Raw genomic sequence first — 21,434 nt, 5'->3', positions numbered from 1 at the left:
GGCTGCTCAGACGCTACGTTGGAAGCCCGCCCCATGCTTAATGGTTTTGCCCCCCCCCCCCCCCCACCTCCCTCGAAGCTCAGCCGTGTTGCTTCTGTAATTACAGAGAACTGAAGCAGGGCTTTGGATCAGCAGCCCCCCCCCTCCTCCTCTTGGCTGCGTGTGACCGTCGGCTCTCGGCGGCGCTGACATGTGGCGCGCTTGTTAACGCTGCGGCTTTTATTGTCGCTACAGGCCGCCGACGGGGTCAAACAGGAAGCCTTCACGCATAAACAGGACGACACATTTCACGTTTGCCTGTCTCCCTCTGAGGCTGTTGTTTTATTTTACTTTTCTTGTCAGATCTGACAAATAATGGTGGAAATCACCTGAGACAGCTGTCGCCATGTTTGGGTTTTTCGCCAGGGATGCACCGATACCACGTTCTTTTCAGAGTAAAAGTACTTTGATTGGAGTACTTGCCTACACAGAGTATTAATACGAGTACAAATAAATGCCACTTCTTCCAGTTACTCTGATTATAGAGCCAATCGTCTTTTCCAAAAAGACAGGTTAGCAGGAAGCTCGTGCTCAGATCTGTATATTCCCAGGATCCTCCTCCTCCTTCTTCTTCTGGTGTTTATTGGCGGCTAACAGACAACTTTACGGTGCATGAGCACCACCAACTGGTAGGGAATGTGGATCAGGACAGCCAGCTCCACTGGGACGTGCACGTGACGCTGCCATGAGGTGGTATTAGTACACTTTCATGAGTACAAGTACACGCTATCGGGCCAGTACCCAGTACTGGTCCCTGGGCATCCCTGACTTTAGCTCATATCCAGGCCTATAAGCTACAAAGTCTGCTTTTTTGACCCACCGGACGGGTCGTTACGAAACAATCAGACTTTGGTGTGGTAGTAGCTGACAGTCTGAGATTTTTCCTTTTTTAATCTCCCCACAGAAACCGTTCCTGATTAAAAGCCTACCGTTCCTCGGAGGAATGCTTATCGCTCGCCACCTTCAGCGCCAGTTTCAAGCAGAGATGTTCAGGAAAAACGGTGGAGCTTTAACCCCTTTTTTTTTGTTCAAACCTTGAAACGAACCATTACGTTTTGCGGTGTGACAAGATCCTGCGTGTTCCGTCAGAGCTCAGGGTGTTTGTTGAGAACGACTCTCAGCTACTACCACCGCCGCAGGGAGCAGCTCAGTGTCTTTTTGTGACGTCGTCTAAGCCGAACGTTGCTGTTGCCTCTTTCTTCGCCGTTTTCCCGTCATTTTGCGCGTTCTAAAATTGGCTTTACGGCCAATTTTTTCGTGATGCTGGCTCGTTTAAATGACCAATAAAAAAAAGAATGATCAGAAATTCCAGGACTGGGAATGAAAATCGGGATGATAACAATGACCAACGGCAAAGGAAACGTCCTCATTTTGTCCTGAAACGCCAGGCAGGGACGCCTCGCGTCCTTCTGCCGTTTCGACGGCGTGGCCTCCGGTTAAAACCGGGAAGAGGCCACCGAACAATTCTGCTCTGAGCCAGATCAAAAAAGATTCAGGGATGTGTTCGTACCTTGAATACATGTTTACAGAAAAAGGGTGTGTTTTTTTTCTATCAAATCCAATTTTAAGAGCTGAATTCTGAGCTTACTTTGCGAGCGAATACGTAAAAGATAAATGAAAGAGGCTGGCCTTGGGTCAAACTGAGGCCTTGTGGCCAGCAGGAGGGTGAAGTTAAGCTTATTTTAATTTAAAAAAAGGGTACCACTTCACAATAAAGGATTATTAATGTTGTCTAAATGTTGACACTTCATCAAACATTATCATATACAGAGGTAGGCTCCCTAAACAAACTTTACCTTATAAAATGATTGGTACTGCTTTATAAAGTGCTTACTGGCCTGGTTATAAAGCATTACCAGCTCCTTTATTAAGGGGCTTTTATTGTGAAGTGACAACTTGTGGAGCACTTTCTTTAAAAATAAATGGGGGAAAATGGATGAATTGTTAGTTTTTGCACCCCCGCAGGAGCCACTCACTTTCTGCCCGTCTGGGGGCTCTTCTTGTCCTTCTTGTTCATCACCACGGGCACGCAGCTCGTCAGCTCCGTCCAGTCGGCGTGCAGCCCGCAGCTCCAGCCCGTGGAGAAGCGCGAGAAGAGCCACGACTCGGCCCTGCCCGGCCGGTGGCAGGTGCACTTCCGCTGGCCGGCCAGGCAGTCGCACGGCCGCTCCAGCTGGATGTTCTTCACCAGGTGCCGGCCGAACGTGGTGCCGCCGGTCTTCTGGATGTGCAGGAACACCATGACGTCGTCCACGCGGATGTCGAACTCCAGGCGCCGGTCCAGGTCGCGCTCCGTGAAGTTGAAGCGGAGTTTCGACGGCAGCTCGTCGTCCGCCTCGGGCTCTGCGTCGCCCGAGCCCGCGCCCGGCGGGTCCTTCCGGGCCAGCCCCCGCTCCTCCCGGTCGCTCCCGAAGCGGCACGCGCCGCTGTCCGCCGGGCACACGTACTGGTAGCCGATCATGAGGAAGAGGACCGCGGCGATGGGGACGAAGATGAGTCTGTGGAGCTTCTCCTCCATGGTTGAGGGGGGGTTTCACGGGAGTCACGCCGCCGGCACGAACCTGAACGCGATGCCCGAGTCGCTGCCCTCTCGCCCCGGTCTCATCCTGCCTCGGCTCGTCCTGCACCGGAACGCTTCTCAAACTTACCGGAGCTTTAATTCTTCAGCTGCTGAAACATTTTCTCCGCGAACGGCTGCTGGCCGGAGAACTCCAGGTTTCCGTCGCGCCGCGGAGAACCGACTCGTCCCCCTCCGCGTCCGGAGCGTCCGGGCTCTGCTGTCCTGCCAAACCGCTGATCGGTATCTGCGCGCGGTGCCGCGAGCGACAAGACGGACGGGATCAGCAGCGAAGTTTCCGGTCGAGACTTTCAAAGTAAAACGCTCCGAACGATTGAAGGCTAGCGTTTTGTGCCAGTGTAACATCACATTACCACACCAGAATGTAGCTCCATGTCTGTAAAATTCCCTAAAGTACAGTAAAGTAGTTTCAGTTAACTCCGGTGAAAGGATCTTAATGCTTCAGTATACCAAGACATTTTGGACCATTTCATGCTCCCAACAGTTTGGGGACGGCACCTTCCTGTTCCAACATGACTGAGCACCAGGGCACAAAGCAAGGTCCATAAAGACATGGATGAGGGAGTTTGGTGTGGAAGAATTTGACTGGCCTCAACCCAACAGAACACCAGAGAAGAATGGTCAAAATTCCCAAAACATTTATAAACCCGTGGAAAACCTTCCCAGATGAGTTGAAGCTGTTATAGCTGCAAAGAGTGGACCAACATCAGATTAAACCTCTATAGATTAAGAATGGGAAGTCATACAGGTTCATATGTGTGAAGGGAGACGAGTGAATACTTTTGGCAGCACGGTGTACCTTCAAATGGATGTTTTCTAACAGCTGTGTCCATTTTTACCTGCTGGGAAATCCCTTCGTATAATGCTTGGTGGTATTGGAAGCTGCAACTTGCGGCTGTAGGGCCACATGTGGCTCTTTGTAGCTCCAGCCAACACTAAGATGGAAATTAATATTATTTAGATTCATAACTACAACACTAAAAGGCTCATTTTAACAGTTTATCTGTCCAGTTTTATTAAAATTCACAAGTAATGGAATGACACTAATAATACAAGGACAAACAAAGTTTGCGTTAGTAATTTTCCACAGTTATACAGACGAGCTGGAAGGGTTTGTTGTTTACGTTTTAGGAACAGCTCTCCTTCTTTGTCTCAAAATGTGCAACAGTTTATTACAGAGCTTTTATTTTATAAGTAATACTTTTTTATATGGAGTATTTTGAAAACCCTTAGTGAGTTGCGTTATCTTTCCACGTCTCCAAGCTAAGAGGACTGTAAACGGACTTCGAGATCAACGAATAATTTTTTTTTTTTTTAAGTTGTGCTTTTATTTTGAAGACCTGCTTTCATGGCTTCCGGTTCTGATTTTGCTGGCTTGCCGAAACATCTGTGCCTCCAGTCATCTGTCCGGGCTGCAGGGTCCGTAATGACGCAACTGCCTCTAAGCACACAAACAAGGAATTCATTTATTACATAAACTATCCAAATTAAAATCCGGAAGTTGTAAATGACACGGACTTTGGTGCTATTTTAATGTTTTAATTAATTTTAATTCTTACTGACCAGGCAGCAGGAGTTTCGTGTGAAGCAGAAACTAATCAGAAGTGCTTCTTTCAGGGGCTTCGTGTTCATTCGTGTCTGTCTGTTAGCAAAATATCTCAGGAACCGTTTGACGGACTTTAATGAAACTCTCAGAAAGTTATCAATGGATGTATGTCTACAACTGATTCATTTTTGGAGTCACCTCGATCCAAGATGGCCGCCACAGGTAATCAAACTCAGCCAACAGGAAAATTGCTGTAACTCAGCCACTTTTACAAATATGGGGGTTAAATATGGCAAGCCGGTAGCTGAGAGTCATCCCCAACACATACACTGAGCGCGAACAGATCGCCCAAGCTTTTTCCTTAAAACTTTGCCATCCACTAATAGAGTCAGCCCTGTTTGTTTGTTAGCGGACTATCTCATGACCCTCTAGACGGATTTCAATGAAACTCTCAGAAAATAATCATTAGATGCGCATCTGTAACTGATTGACTTTTGGAGCTGACCCAATTCAAGATGGCTGTCACGGCCAGCTAACTTAACAAAACACGAAACTGGCTCCAGTTCAGTCAGTTTGACGGATACCGAGCTGAAATTTGACGCTGTGGTAGCCAAAACTGATTCACAACAGAAGAGTGAGAGAGATCTCACATCACGTGACTTTAAAGGTTCGATCAAAGCCACTACAACGCCCTCATTTCTCAACATAAGCTTGATCCTGCTTCAGAACTCCAGTATTGCTTTAGTTTTCACATCTAGCTGTAACGCAGTACCTGCCGAGCATCAGTACGAAACATCAAGAAGGAAATTCCCACCGAGGCCTATTTTTTTTTTTTTGTCAGAAATAAAAAGCTCTATAAATGGGGTCTCTGTCGGAGGCAATGGGAATCCATGAAACCCTCAGGCGTCAGGTCAGCACTGGGGACCCATTCCAATGTGTCCAGTCAATAATTGGCATCACGCGTGATGAAAACGTGTCACCGAGCGCGACGATGAATTTACAGCCCGGCCTGGAACTAAAGGCGGTGTTTTAGTGCGCAGGAAAGGATTTGCTCTGATCAAAAGCTTTTGTTGTTTTGCCTAAGATGGCCTCCATCAAGGGATTTGTATTGTATTCAATCCTCTTTCATCACGGCGTGCACTTTGCCCTCCTGCGCTGACTCCCACTTAATCTGCACGGGAGTTTAGTATGGCGTCGGGAGAAGCCCTGGGCAGACGCGACGGGGACTCTGCCTCATTCCCCAAAGGTTTTGGAGGTGGCCGGGCGACCCGCATTCCACCGCGTTAACATTTGGAGCGGTGAGGCGAAACCTGTGTTGTGTTGGGTATTTTCTAAGGTCCCTCCGCCCTGGTGCTGGCTGCGCGCATGCCTTATGAGAAATAAGCCCCGGGGAAAGTGCTGACTCAGCCGACTGCAGCAAAGTGCACGGCTCCCCGTAATGAGGCTGAATTTTTCGTGGAAATGATGATTGGATTGGGATTTGTGTTCATCAGCTTCAGCCCCGTTCACTTTCAGCAGCGGGGGCCCACAGATGTGTGTGTGTTTCTATGAACTGGAATCAGGATTGATTAAAAATTAAGTGTGTGTTTCTTCGGGTGGAGGTGGTTTTTTTGGGGGGGTGGGCATTGTCAACGAGGCGAGGACTTCCTGTTAGGGGCAACCTGAGATGCTGTCAAGGAAGGAACTGCACAAGAAATAAAAATGTGAGCGTTTTAGAGGAAAAGCGATTTATTCCCGTTGAAAGGCATGGGAGTTAAAAAGAATTTAGTGAAAGAAAAAAATAGGGACATTACATTTTCTGTGAAAATGTAGCCTGAGCGCTGAGTGACTGCTGAAGAAGCTGAAACTGAGATGTTGAAGCTAACAGAAGCAGAACACTAGCTAAAACCTAATAAAAGCTAAAAAAAAGCTGCAAAACACGAGCAAGAAGTAGCCATACACTAAGTAAAAACTAAAAAAGGCAAAAGACTACGTAGATGTTAAAAGCAGCAGAAGGCTAGTTAAAAGCTAAAATTAACAGAAAGGTAGCTTAAAAATAAAAGTAGCAAAAGCCTAGTTAAAAATAGTACAAGGCTAGCTAAAAACTACAAGTAGCAAAGAGCTAGCTAAAAGTAGCAAAAGGCTGGTTAAAAGTTATGATTAGCAAAATACTAACTAGATGGTAAAAGTACCAAAAGGTTGGCTAGAAGCTAAATGAAGCAAAATGCTACCTAAAAGTTAAAAGTATCAACTACAGTGTACAAGTGGCAAAAGGCTAGCAAGCTAAAAGTAGCAAAACGCTAGCGAAAACCCAAAAGTGGTTAAAGGTTAGCTAAAAGTAGCAAAGGGCTAGATAAAAACTAATAGTAACAAAAGGCTGACTACAAAGTTAAATTTAGAAAAATGCTAAGTACATGCTAAGAGTAGCAAAAGGCTAACTAAAAGCTAAATGTTGCAAAATGCTAGCAAGAAGTTAAAAGTATCACAAAGCTGGTTAAAAGTAGCAAAAGTCAAGCTATAAGCTAAAAGTAGCAAAGAGCTTGCTAAGAATTAGGAAAATAACAGTTAAAAGTAGCAAAATGATAGCTGGAAGGTGAAAGTTTTAAAATGCTAGCTAAATGTTAAATGAAGCAAAAGGCTTTCTAAAAGCTAAAACTAGCAAAATGGTAGCTAAAAACTTTACGTATCATAAGGAAACAAAAACACTTTGCTGAGGCTGATTTTAAAAACAACAATGTTTTTGAAGGAATGGAAAAGACCCCTATGTATTTCTGTGGGGAAATACTTGTAGATAAGCATGAATATTTACAAAAAGCCGAAGTTATAAAAGAGAAAAGTCTTAGCAGCCATTTCTTGAATGAGCTGAATGTCTGGATGTAGAAACAGCTAAAATAGCACAACGTACGACGAAGCAGCTAGACTACAGAAAACAACAGGAGAAGAACTTCTCCATGAAGACCATCAGGTTGGTTCCTTTGTCACTTCCTGGGTGTCCATATTAGTAGTTCTCAAAGCTGGGCTCAGGACTCACTGTGGGCTGCAAAGGTTCTGAGAAGATCTACAAGAATCAGAGAAACTTTAAAAGGGACATTCAAGAGCACATTCAGCCCTAACCGTTCTAAAAGGATAATAAAAACAAACAGTGGTCATTAATGGTTAAAAGGTGATCTAATGGTTGATGAGGCTTTGCCCACGCTGTCATCACTTGAGTACTGTTACCATGAGACTGGCAGCCGGGCTCGGGTTGGTGGTACTTCTCGAAGCAGAACATCACACTGCCTCCACAAGCCCATCTGCAGCTACACACACCTATCTGCAGCTACACACACCCATATGCAACGAGCTGCAAACCGGAGTGTGTTCGGGCACCTTTCCATCTCAGCGAGCACCGAGACGTTCAGCTGACTCTACATCTATGTTTATGTATTTCTACACACACACATTTATACGCTTGTACGCATTTTGTTAAGAGCTATTAATATCTGACCTGCTGTAGACAGTTTGAACAGCATCAGTTTGCAGATTGATGAGTTTATGGCTAGTCCAAGCAGGACCAGGACCAAAGTGGATTTCTGCTGTTTTGAAACAACTTCAACTGCAAAACAAAATTGGAGTTGTGTTGGACTTTTCCTTTTAAAGGTAGAGTAATGTTAATGCTACCATCATTATTAATCTGAATGTTATGATGTTGTCATGTTGTTATGATGTCACTGATGTTATTGTCTGTAAGACTGGTTTCAGAACTGATTTAATACGTTTACAGAAAGTTGTCTTCCAACTGAACATCAACACAGAAAACAGCAGCAGAAATGAAAAACAGAAAAAGAGGAAAAGAATTAACAGAAATTGACTTGTTAGCACACATACAGTATTTATGTTTATTTTCCTTAACTTTAGCTTTTAGATAATGTTTTGCTAATTTTAGCTTCTACTATGATTTAGCTGACTTTAGCTGCACTTTTGCTAATTTTACTTTTCACTACAGATATGCTAAGTTTAACTTTATTCTACCGTTTAGCTAATATTAGCTACAGCTTTTTTAATTGTAGCTACAGTCTTTATGATAACAGCTTTTAACCACAGTTTTACTAACTTTAAAAAAAAAAGCAAAAATTTGCAAAACTTTTGCTTAAAGCTAGTTTTGCTTATTTGAGTCTGTAGTTACGTTTTTGCTCATTTTCACTTTTAGCTGCTGTTTTCTGAATTGTAGCTTTTGACTGCGCTTTTGCTACCTTTAGTATTTAGCTACTGTTTTGCTCATTTGAGCTTTTAGCTATGGTTTAGCAAACTGTATTTTTGAGCTACAGTTTTGCTCGGTTTAGCTCTCAGTTGCAATTTAGCTAACTTTAGCCTTTAGCTCCACTTTTGTTAATTTCACCTTTCAGCTACATATTTGCTAAGTTTAGATAATCTACAGCTAAACTCATTTTAGCTACATCTTTTTAAATTTAAAAAAAATATATACATTTTTTTATAGTTTCTCTGATTTTAGCTTTTAACTACAGTTTTACTAACTTTAGCTCTTAGATGCAATTTTGCTGATTGTTTTAGTTTTACGTAACAATTTTGCTAATTTTATCTTTTAACTACAGTTTAGCACATTCTATCTTATAGTTTTGCTCTTTTTAGCTGTTAGCTACCCTTCTGCTAATTTAAAGTTTCAGCTATGGTTTTGCTCATTTTGGCTTTTAGCTGCTGTTTTACTAATTGTGGTTTTTAGCTACACTTTTCATACATATTTTAACATTTAGCTAATGTTATGCTCATTTTAGCATTTTGGTTTGCTTATTTTATTTTAACTGACAGTGTTGCCCATTTTAGCTCTCAGTTATGATTTAGCTACCTTTAGCTTTTAGCAACTATTTGAGGTTTTAGCTCCTTTTTTGCGTTCATTTTCAGCTGTCAGCGTTCACTTCATCGTAGCAGAAAATGCTAAGTTCTGCAGTGATTAAAACATCTCAGGATGTCCTCGGTGAGCAGCCGAAGGCGTGCCGACGCCCCGCCGGCGGCCCTGCAGAGCCGCGGCGGCGCCACGCCAGCCTCCGCCCAGCTCCTGTTGCACCATCTTCCCAAACGTTTAATCAGAGCCGACTCTCCCCTCTGCCTGCTGCCTCCTGGCCTGTGCTGAGCCTTTTGGCAGCGCCAGGACCGGGCTGCCGTCCGCCGCACAGTGGGGACGCCCCGAAAACAAATCTGTGTTTCCACGCAGGTAATTGAAGCTCTGGCAGAGCAGCCGACGGCTGCGAGCTAATCAGTCCTTCTGTCCTTAATATCATCCCTGATGGACGCTTGTTGTCTCCTCGCATCACTTTAAGCAGGAGTTGATACGAACTGATGAATAAATGTCGACGGGGGGAAACTGCTGTAATTTCACTCATCAGGTTTAATTGTGCCCAAACATGGAGGTCACCTTGTTCGTTTATCAGATGCAGCTAGATAAAGCCTGTGGGTGACTCCAGCCGACTTTCTTTCCTACGTTTGTTGCGAAGATAAAGTGCTTGTCCTCACGTGGCTGCAGGTTAGCGCTGTTCCCCCAGACCGTAGTGCAGCGCGAGTAGGCGAGATAAAAGTGAGAAAAATGAAAACACGCTGCTCCCTTACCAAGACAAATCTGCCCGAGAAAAAGTTTGGGTTTTTTTCTCATTTGAAACTCTTTCAGAGCCTCTCGGTTGCTGCTCTGTCTGAGAAAGGAGAGATTTAAGAAGTGATGACAGCGCTGCAGGAAAAGCCACCACACCGAATCTGACCTCAATATCTGTCAAGTTGAATTGAGTTGAGGCCATTTTTGAGCTTGCTAGCATTGATTAGCTGTGGTGGCCATCTTGAATTGGATTTTGAAGTTCTCTGGAAAGATTATAAACAATTAATATTAGCTAATTTTGTAACTGAGTAGGAAGAGGTAAAAGTCTTTGTCCAGGCTAGGCTAACAGCTAGCCAAACAGGACTTCTCGGACATTGTTTGGTCAAGAAGACAGCAACAAACTAAACTAACAATGCTGTATGAAAGTGTAGCTATTGTTAATTTTAATTATTTCACACAAGTGTATCATTTTTAAGAAACACTTGTTTCAAAAGCCTGAAAAATGGACCCTCATTTAGCCTTTAGACTAGCCTGGAGGAAAAATGTGGCCTCTTTCTCCTTACTCCACAGATTTTAGGTAGCGTTTTGCTGTTTAGCTTTTAAATAGCATTTTGCTACTTATTTCAAGTAGCATTTTGCTTCTTTTAGGTAGCATTTAGCTATGTTTAGCTTTTAGCTATATTTAGCTATCTCTTTACTATGTTTACCTACCATTTTGTTATTTTTAGCTAGTGTTTGGCTTTTTTAAGAAGCATTTTGCTATTTTTAGTTTTTAGATAGTATCTTCCTACTTTTAACTAACATTTTGCTTTTCACTATTAGCAAGCTTTTACCTTTAACTTGCCCTTTTGCTACTTTTAGAGTTTTGCTACCTTTAGCTAGCATTTTGCTACCACTTTTAGTTAGAATTTTACTACTTTTAGCTTCTATTTTGCATCATTTAATTAGTGTTTGCTATTTTTTAGCTTTTAGCTACATTTAGTTATCTTTTTGCTACTTCTACTTACCGTTTTGTTACTTTTAGCAAGTGTTTGCCTCATTTTAGCTAGCATTTTGCTATTTTTAGTCTTTAGATGGTATCTTGCTACTTTTAGATTTTAGCAATTTGTTACTTCAAGTTTTTATCTAGCCTTTTGCTACTTTTAGCTTATAGCTAGTGTTTTGTGTCTTTTATCTTGTAGTTAGCATTTTTGCTTTATTTAGCATTACCAGCTCAGTGTCAGTCCCTACATTGGTGCAGAAAATGCAGCTTTTTTAGTTTGTGTTTTTAAATCTGCTGCCACTTTCATTAAAAAGCTGTTGTCCACTTTAATAGACAAAAGGCAGCTTTAACATAAACTTCTTAGTAGCTGCAAAGTATGTTTCTGTTCAACATCTGTCACTGCAGGAGGAAACCCTGACTTATCAGCTCTGATTGGATGAAAATCACTGTTTTATTTCTGATTTATGAACAGATTTACACAGACGATTTGATTATCTAAAGGGGCAGCTGTCAACCCTGGTACTAACTACTGATAACTAAGTAACAGACCATCACTTCAAAGATGACTAGACTAACCCTTCAGAGGGATGATCAGAACACCTGGCTGTAGTCTAACAGATATAAACCAGCAGTAAAATGAACAGTCTGAAACATATTTTTATATTAGAGAAAATGAGAGTGCAGACACAGCTGATTTTCCTTCAGCTTGTGGAAGCTAATGGTGCGTTCAGGAGGTGTGGGTCTCTGCCAGGTGAGCCGTCCTCTGAGCTGAGTCAGGGGACCGTCTGGGCCCTGTGCCCAACCAACGGCGGATCACTATTTTACCGCCACGCTGCGGCGACTAGTCATCACTCGGCCCTGTCGCACATTCGCTGGAGTCTGTCCAAAATGCTTTGAGCTGTTTATCCACGCTGCATTAAATCCGTCCACCTGGCAGATCGCGGGGCCTTTGTTGTATTAGCCGCAAAGATGGAAAAACGAATGTCTTAGCGAAGCTGCCGTGTGTGTAAAACCACCGGCGCGTGATTATATTCAGGTCACAGCCTCAAAAACCCTTTAAAGACGGAATCAAAATATTAAATAAATAAATAAATACATAAAAGAGCTGCATCTGGGTGAGCCGCGATATAAAATGGGTCATTATCGACAGAAACCACCTTTCCGAGAGGCAGCTTCAAAAGGGGACTTTGTCGCAGTCCAGACACATTTGGGAAAGTAGGTGAGAAGCACGTATGGAGAAATCGCTTAAATTCCTCTACAACCATGTGAGACACTGATAAAATCAGGCAGAGCACTATTGCTGAAGGAGGTTTTGCAAGGACCAGTTCGTTCTGCCTTCATGTGTGTTTCTGTACGATTAAAGTTAGATTTGAATGTTTTAGACACTATTTGAGTTATGTAAAATCCTAGGGCAGGGGTAGGCAACCCTGGTCGTGGAGAGCCACTATCCTGCATGTGTTACTTGTTTCCCTGCTCCAACACACCTGATTCAGTGGTTAAATCACCTCTTCATGTTCTGCAGAAGCCTGTTAATGTCACACTGATTCAAATCAGGTGTGTGGGAGCAGAGAAACAAGTAAAACATACAGGATAGTGGCTCTCCAGGACCAGGATTGGAGATCCCTGCCCTAGGGGGTGCACCTTTCCTTTTCCCAGGGCTGTTCACTCTGCGTCCTAAGGCTTGTGATGCAAGCTTGAGCTGCGAAGGATTCATTCTTTCACCTGTTTCCATCACAGAACGGAAGAGTCTGTTCTCACTGGCGCGCGTTTCCTTTAATGGAGAGAGATTTCACACAGAAATAATGATTGATTTCTAACCATGCCAGAGGACTGACCTTTCGTTACCTGTTAAATATTCATGCTGTCTTGATGTGGATGTCCCTTTGGGATAAACCCACATCAATGGGCGGTATTTAGTCTGGAATTAGCGGAAGAGCGGTTTCTACATTATGCGGGGAGGCAGAGTCTTAAAAAATGGCTGTGATCCACAGTTAAGATGTGTATTACAGCCATCTGGTTAAGATTTACAATCGCCTACTCATCAAGCTCACTGTGTCCTATTCTGAGGCCCGCTATTTAAAATGCACCGGGGCATGTGTGGGTTTTCTTTAAAGGATAACAGCAGCCCTAATGTACAACCTAAGAAGATTGTTCCGTAAAGCCTTTAAAGATCACATGTGATAGAGCAGGAGATGAAACCATTTTCGGGGAAAGCTTAACGTGAGCCCCAGAACCAGTGCGAGAGGTGGAGGACCAGAGGGCCGGGTTATTCGCTTATCTTGGTGGCCAAAGCTCCCCCACCCCCACCCCCCCTTTCTTCCTGGCATTTTAAAACACATGTCTGCGATAGCATCGTTGGGCCTTTTTCGCCCTCCCTCCGGGCCTCCCGAGAGAATCCCTGAGCATCTCTAAATGTCACATTAAGTGCTTCTCTTGTCCCGCGCTGACACCAAAACGAGATGCTCCCTGAATACAAAGGTGCTTTGAACTGGACCGCTGCCATTGCTCAGCGAGAACGACGCTGCGCTTTCCCGCTTACTCTCATTTGTTCCGACTGTCAAAAGTAACATTTAGTCTCTAATAGGGCTGCCCCCCTCCTCTCTCCTCGCAATGAAAAAAAAAGGACAAAGGACTTTCATTCTTGGACTTAACTTTGATTCAGTACTAGAATCATTTCATAAAACACAAGCTGCAGCTGCTTGGAGGGGTGTATAATGTTCTAATCAATATGAGGAAAACTGAAACTCTCCACCCTGCCACAGCTAGGAGTCTAACCGCAGTAACGGCATAAAACTGACCACTAACTGCTCTGTAACCTAATACAGAAACAAAAGTTGCAAACAAAAGATCTTGCACGGTAGATTGGTGCTCAGAGTACGTGTTGGGGAGGACTCTCAGCTACCAACACACCAAATGTTAGCTCAATATCTGTAAACGTGACTGAATTATACATATGTTTGTGTTTGCTGAAGGTATGGTTGGTTGTGGCGACCGTCTTACATAAGGATGAGTCCAAAAGTTTATCTGCTGTAGATGTACGTCTGATAATTTCATTAAAGTTTCATTAAAATGCGTCCTCTAGTTCACAACATATTTCGCTAACAGACAGGAAAACGAACACACGTCATTGACTAGGCATGAGGCCAGTGAGGCCTGTCCTGCTTCTAATTCTCCACAACTAAGAAAAGCTGGAGACCCTAAGCCATTGGTACACTACTACTGCTGCCACTATACTCTTCCATACACCACACCGGACACTGTCTCATCCATCCATCCATCCATCCATCCATCCATCCATCCATCCATCCATCCATCCATCCATCCATCCATTCATTATCTGCTGCTTATTCCAGAGTCGGGTCGAAGGGCAACAGCTTGAGCAGGGAGGACCAGACTCTTTCCACAGTCACCTCTTCCAGCTCTTCCAGGAGGATTCTAAGGCATTTCTTGGCCAGCCAAGAAACTAATGCCCCTTTTCCATTGGCTCTACTTGAGCAGCCCTGCTCCACTCCACTCTACTCTGCTCGGCTCTGTAAACAATGTGTCGCGTTTCCACAAGCCAGTCTGCTTGGTAGCAGAGGAACGCCTCCTTGTGTTGGTGGGAGGGGGGAGGTGGGGTCCAAAGCCGCACCGCCCGCACTGCCCGCATTTGTGTAAACAACGGAAGAGCTATGGACAACTTTGGCCCTGTGTTGTTGCTGTTTTTTGAGCTTCTGGGGATTTTCCTGAGACTTCAGGAAGAGAGGCGCAGTGGAAGAAAAGCTCTGGATGCCGCGATTGTTGCACGGAGTCGGACAGCTGCTATCCACCGGACATTTTAGGGTTAGGGTTAGAGTCCGTGGAAAGTGGGCAATAGTGTCTGAGGCCCGCTCTTCCACAGGGTCTCCTCCCAGTTTGACACGCCCGGAACACGTCCCTAGGGAGGTGTCCAAGGCGCATCCTTACCTGATGCTACCAGATACCCAAACCACCTCAACTGGCTCCTCTCAATGTGGAGGAGCAGCGTCCCTCAGAGAACGGAATACTGCTGGAGCTACACAGATCCGTCTGTCGATCTCACGCTCCACTCTTCTCTCACTTGTTAGCAAAATTCCAAGACACCTAAACTCCCAACCCGGAGAGAACAGTCCACCGTTTTCCGACTGAGGACCACGGCCTGAGATTTGGAGGTTCTGATCCTCATCCCAGCTGCTTCACACTCAACTATGCACCACTCCAGTGAGAGCTGGAGGTATGCTGTCCCCACGACTAGAAACCACTACGACCTTGCTTTGGAAGTTTGCTCCAAACCATTATGAACCTACAGTACATGTACCAGGAAACCCTCTGCGTTCTCAACATGCTCCTGAAGACCTTGCTAAGACCCTGCAAACCCCTTCCTAGTTCTGGTTGATTTTTTAAATCATAGCGAGGTCGCCATCCAGTGGGAGGGAGGCCCAACCCTTACCCATTTGTTCCGATACAGACACATGCAGGCACGATGCAAGCACATTGGTGGAAAACTTGTGTGGACACAGGTGAACACCTTTAACTGACCCAGAGTCAGCTCAGTGTCTTCTTTCTGTATTAGCAAAACCTCGTCCAGAGTCTGCTAGAGTCAGCATAAGGTTCTCAGGTTAAAAAAAAAAAAGTATGCAAGCTATCACTTTGTTGGGACCACACTGGAAAATACCTCTTTAATTAATGTTAAGGTACTGAGCACATCTTTCAAGCAAACAATTACATGTGGACGTCTCATCGTTATTATCTCGTAAGTGGACACCAACAGGGAGTCGATGAGTCGGCAAGAAAAACAGAGCTCCACAGCCAGAGGATCCGGCAGGAAGGGGCAGGGAGTGAGACGACGCACAAACTGTGGGAGAGGGGACATAAAATTAATGACATGCTGTGTTGGCATTTAATGCCAAGATTAAAAGAGAGGGGAGAGGGTGGTGCGCAGTGCATCGTGGGAAGTCTATCAGCGGGCTTAGTTTATGGCAGCATGGGGTAAGAAATGACCAATTTTGACATAGATTTCTAAAAGAAAATAACCCCATAATTGAGGTATGAACTTTTAAGATCCCTTTAGAACCTTTATTTTCAATCAGGATAGTAATGAAAATCAATACGCTGGCATGTAGATAAAGAAAATGTGTTTCCACCTTAAGCAGATGTCTATGTATTTGAGCTTCCACAACTGAAATGGTAGGATTTAGCTACCTGTGTCACATGGTTCTGTCAATTACAGTGGATGGCGAGTGGTGCGGCACCTAATTGGATACTTAAGCCTAAAACTGATGAAAGACTTTGTTTCGTGAGGAAGTCCAGAGACAAAATCTGGTAAAACTAAGCCGACACTTACCATACAAGTACTTCTGGGTCAACCTGTTTGGTTGATCTTTTACTGTCCCCCGTTGCAGAAATATCCTCCGCCCATCCATCTTTCTGGTTCATCTTGTGAGCTGGATAACTTGGAAAATAAGCGACTTACCGGCTTCCATTTTATTGTGTGGACGCGTTTAGGCACAAGTAAGGTCACTATAAAAAAATTGGGTGTGCTATGTCAAAGTCCAAGATGGCCACTGCCACATATATATGTAAACCTTGTGAGCTGAATAACTTGGAAAAATATGCGACTTCTATTTTGGTGTGTGGATGCGTCTAAGCATAAGTAAGGTCGCTATTAAAAATCTGGTTGACACGTCAAAAACACAAGATGGCCATCATCCCATTTATTTAAGGAAACTATACTTTAAGCATAATAAAAACTAGAAAGCAGAGTTTCCTCAAATGATTGGGATGGCCGAAAAGATTAATCTATGTTTTAGGCCACCATTGGCGCCTTGTGGTTTTATTGCGGTTCATGTAAACACTGTTTCATACACATCTACATTGCCACAAATTTTTCACTACACAGTTGTTTTATATAGAAATAACAACAGTTAGCTGTTCATAGAACAGGGTTTGCATGAACTAATATGAATCTTTTGAGAGCTGGAGTTACTTTAAGACGACAGCAACCCACTTTGGTTTAAGCCTAGCTCAGGCTAGCCGTTAGCACACCACTGGACTAAAAGCGGTACTTCTTAACGACGAGGCTGATGGTGGCAATTAAGAGGGAGTCTCTGAAATGTCTTAAAACCTTTGTGAGGGTTTTCAGGATGATTGCGATTGTGTCACTTGGAATTTTGAAAAAATGGCGCAGCAAAATTGTGTTGCCAGCGTCTAGAACCATTTTAGTTTCCCTGATCCAGAGAGTACAAGAAATGTGGGAAAACTTTAGGAGGTCTTAATGACTTATGAAACCAAATTGTGAACGGTTGGAGACAAAAAGGAGAATAAATTGAGACATTGTGACTAAATTGCAACAATAAGAATCATTAGCAGGAGGGTCGCAGTAAACGCAAGTGTTTTATATCGATAAGATTCCAAGTAAATTTGCGTATTTTTTCGCAATTCTGTATCTCCCAACTAGTCGGCACAGTCACCAAAATGAGGTTGTTCAATGAGCTGTAAGTAGGTTATTATTATCGTTCATAACTTTTCCACAGATCGCTTTAAGACTTGTCTTTTTCCAAACAGAGCACAAAGCTAAAGTAGCACAGAGACATTTCTATGTGGGTCAGGCTGTCCAAGCTAGAAATCAGAAATGTATTTTTCGGCTTAAAATTAACCAGATAATTATTGTACAAGGCACGTAGTTGTACCAATACGTTAAACTGACATTTTGAGGGCAGCTCCAGCGTATTGCAATAAAAGATCTTTGTTCGGAGGAACAACACCGCCGAAGTCTGCCTCTATTCATAACGCTGGTTAAGGATCAGAATTACACCTGAAAGTACACTTGAAGCGTGACGCTGGTGTGAAACGTTGACAGTTTAACTATAAATATGTAGTCACTTGATGGTAAAGGAGGAATTTGCAGGGGAGTGTGGACGGTGCAGTGTGAGTTTAGAGCACATTCATCACACGTTACTCTCCTCGTATAGATTCCATCCCATTACCTGGGCTTTCTTCAAAAGATCTGCTGCTGCGGCTGATTTTCCCTGCAGAGCGAAAGGCCTCCTGACTTGGTGGGAGGATAAGGAGGAAGAGAAAAACGAAAAGAAAAAAAAAAAAATCCTGGTCACTTTTCTGTTGTGTGTTGTTGTTTAGAGCCGGGGTCCTCTCTGACCGGAGCGAGTTTCACCGGGGACAATGAAAGCGAACAGTGGGACGCTCCTCGCTGCAGCGCCTCTTTCATCTCTCCTTCCCACAACGCTGACCCCTGCCGCTGCCGCTGGGCAGAAAATAGACAACAAAGTGTCTGAGCGGTAAGCCAGTGGGCAGCGGCGGGGCTGCAGCTCCACGGACAGCAGCGAGATCCTGATCCGAGCCAGGCTGCTGGTCCCGGTAAAAGGGTTCAGACTGGCACTAAGACTCCCACATCTGTGGTCAGCTGGACGGGTGGCATGACCACGGTGTGAGCTGAAAACATGGAGGTCAATGTACACATCCTACCAAGCTGAAAAGATTAGTTTTATTCTGTGTTACTAGTTTTTTGTTTTTTTTTTTGAAGACTTCTGTTGTCTTGATTTGTTGAAGAAGCTGAAACTGAATTGTAAAAGCTAAAAGTGCCAGAACAGAAGGGAAAATTAGCAAAAGAGTAGCCAGAAGCAAAATCCAGCAAACCTTTAGCTAAAAACTAGAATAAGCACAACCTATAACCAGCAAAACAGTAGCTACTAGCCAAAATGAGCAAAACGGTAAGAAAAAGCTAAAGCCAGCCAAATATTAGCAAAGAAATGGGATTTTTATGCTAAAAGTAGCAAAACACTAGCTACAAGCCAATGTTAGCATAATAGTAGCAATAATGTAAAACCAGCAAAGATTTAGCAAAAAACAAATTAGCAAAACAGTTCCTAAAAGCTAAAATGAGAAAAACGGTATAAGCCAAAATAAGTAAAACACTAGCTACAAGCTAAAATTTGCATAATAGTAACAATAAGGTAAAACCATCAAAGCATTAATAAATTAAATCAATTAAATCATAAAATCAAATTAGCAAACACTAGCAAAAAGCTAAAACTAGCAAAGTAAAATTATTAGCTTAGCAGCTTAAAACTAAAATGGAGGCAAGTGTACTAAAGTAGATTTCAGAGCCCAGTTTCTCAAGGATTTATATATATATATATATATATATATATATATATGTGTGGCAATTATGTTTGTGACTTCAACTTCAAGCTTTTGGTTGTGTCTCTATAATATCCATGGATGGGGTCCTCTCAGAGTGTATTGCCGAGTTAATGAATGCTTGTATGAACATTAACTGCTTAAAAAACAACTCAGATCTTTTTCTTTCATGCCGGTTAACCCTTTTAAAACCATGGTGATCACCGTTGACACTGCGGCGCATGTGTATTTACACATAGGGCGTTTTTTGACACATTTATTGACAACAATAGACAAGAAAGATGAGCGTTTTAAAACTTTTACGCCATTCATTACACACTCATTCCAGCAGAAATGTGGTATATATGCCCTGGCCACCACTGAAAATGCTGTTTCCAAAAAAACCGTGGCTTTTAATGTAACTCGCCATGGCATACAAAATTAGCAGCAGCATAAAATTCTGTGAAACACCACCACACGAAGCACTGTGAAAACTTGGACTTTGACGTGTTTTAAGACGACAGTAGTACAGTTTTTTCCTGAGCTCGTCGGTTTGCTCAAAATAAAAAATTGTGTTTCCCAAACTGAAAGTTGTCTGCAAAGCTATCTACGACAGGTAAGATATTAATTGTTTATAACCATAACAAAACCCCACGTCAAAATATCTCTTTAATTGGAAAGCACCTTAATGCCAAAAACAGATCAAATAGCAACTGAATTGGCCGCTACAGCCAATTCTAATTTGTAAACACTATAATGGCCATAACTCAGTCATTTTTGCAGACACTGAGCTAGAACTTGGCGTGGTAGTAGCTGAGAGTCATCCCCATCACGTGCTTTGGGCGCACGAGTTCCTGTTTAGCGTGAGCTCTGTAAACACTGAGCGGCGCTGTACCCAGCCTGTTAGTATGCCGTGTGGTCTGAATGCATATGGCGCACGGCGTTGAAAGATAAGAACCTCCTTCATGAATAAAGATGTCGGGGCATCCTCTCCTCTCCTCTCCTCTCCTCTCCTCTCCTCTCTGTGTTCGATGTGTACTTGTTACAGAAGCCATTATTTATAGTCCCGGTAAGGCCCGCGGCGGTGAGAGTGGGTCCCGGGGGGATTGGGAAGTGGAGCCACAGCTACCTATAGTGGGAAGATATACCACCTCAACCCCCGCTGAGAACTTGGTGCAGGAAATGAACTCATAAATCAAGCAGTAAATTGAGTGTAGGGCTGTGCTTACTCATCTCAGGAGGTGCGCTCCTCTTCCTCTGCTCGGGCCTCGGCTCCTTTTTACTGCATGACTAATGCAACAACTCCTCTGCCGTGTCTCTCATGCCGGTAAACTTCTTAAAAAGTGCAGCTTTTATTTCCAAGTTAGCGTCATAACTCTGGCCTGAAGGCTGAGGGGAGACAGGAAGGATTTCTCAGACAGCCAGAGGAAGAGCCGAACAACTTCTCTGGGGTTTGTTCCACTTTAAACAAGCAGAACAGCAGCTGAAGTCAGCAGAACAGCAGCTGAAAGCTAAGCTTCACAAAACAATATTTAAAAGCTCAAATTAGCAAAACCACACCTTTGCTTCTTTAACCAGCAGCAGTAGTTCAGCAAATTGTAACTTTTAGCTGTGGTTTTGCTGATTGTAGCTTTTTGCTACATTTTTGCTAATTTTAGCTTCTAGCAGTAGCTAAATCCCAAACTTAGCAATGCAGTAGCCAAAGCAAAATATAGGAGAACATAGCTAAACAATAACATGAACAAAACAATAGCTGAAAGCTAAGATCAGCAAAACTATCTAAAAATTAAAACTAACAAAATCTAAAGTTAGCAAAATCGCACTGAGCTAAAATTAACAGTTAAATGTAGAGAAAAAGCTAAAATTAGCTAAACCATAGCTAAAAGCTCTGCAAACCCTTTGCTAAAGGTTAAATTAGTAAAACAGTAGCTGAACCCAAAAATTATCAATACAGCAGCTAAAAGCTAAATTTAGGGAAAAATAGCTAAAATATAAAGTTAGTGAAATTGTCGTTAAAACATAAAATTTCAAAACAGTAACTGAAAGCTAAAATCAGCAAAGCTGCATCTAAAAGTTAAATTTAACAAAGATAGCTAGAAGCTAAAACAACCAAACCCATAGCTAAAGGCTAACTTAGCAAAACAGTAGATAAAACTAAAAATGAGCAAAGCAAATTCTAAATGCTACAATTAGCAAAAAATAGTACCTAAAAGCTAAAAGTAGCAGAAGACAAAAGCAGCGCTGAAGTCGATTTCAGAGAATAACATTTTGAAGGGCTCTCAGAGTATTTCAGCTGAATTCTTTTAAAAGTAAAAAAACTACAAACACTAAAAGTCTGAGCAGACAGGTCCTGATTGAGCTGAGCCTTTCAATCTATGAATGGTTAAGATGGCACAAAGTAAGCAGAAGACATTTGATGAAGGGGAAAAAAAGAAACGTACAGAAAAACAATAGTGTGAATCAGCGTTCACATAATAGGAGGCTGGCATGATTCCTGTCCTGGAGCTGAACTTCACTGCTCCACCGGGATCCCGCTGCTGAAGATGGGCTTGTCTTTATCCGGCCTGGGAGGAGGGGAGGCCCCCGCCCGGCCCCC

General features: G+C 43.3%; 1 protein-coding gene and 1 long non-coding RNA gene across 2 annotated transcripts in view; both read right to left on the bottom strand.

The window, feature by feature from the left end:
• LOC108245697 (heparan-sulfate 6-O-sulfotransferase 3-B) overlaps positions 1-2,820 on the bottom strand; it is a 31,012-nt gene extending 28,192 nt beyond the window's left edge. Inside the window, exon 1 of the mRNA XM_017432812.3 lies at positions 2,016-2,820. Coding sequence (XP_017288301.1) covers positions 2,016-2,557 — 542 coding nt within the window. The 5' untranslated portion in view covers positions 2,558-2,820. The remainder of the gene's footprint in view (positions 1-2,015) is intronic.
• Positions 1-21,434, bottom strand: part of LOC108245704 — a 541,596-nt gene that overhangs the window by 447,202 nt on the left and 72,960 nt on the right. The window lies entirely within an intron of this gene.

The sequence above is a fragment of the Kryptolebias marmoratus genome, linkage group LG23 (assembly GCF_001649575.2).
Source record: "Kryptolebias marmoratus isolate JLee-2015 linkage group LG23, ASM164957v2, whole genome shotgun sequence".
NCBI lineage: Eukaryota > Metazoa > Chordata > Actinopteri > Cyprinodontiformes > Rivulidae > Kryptolebias > Kryptolebias marmoratus.
Note: the sequence above shows the minus strand (reverse complement) of the source record. Positions and strands in the feature narration are given on the sequence as shown.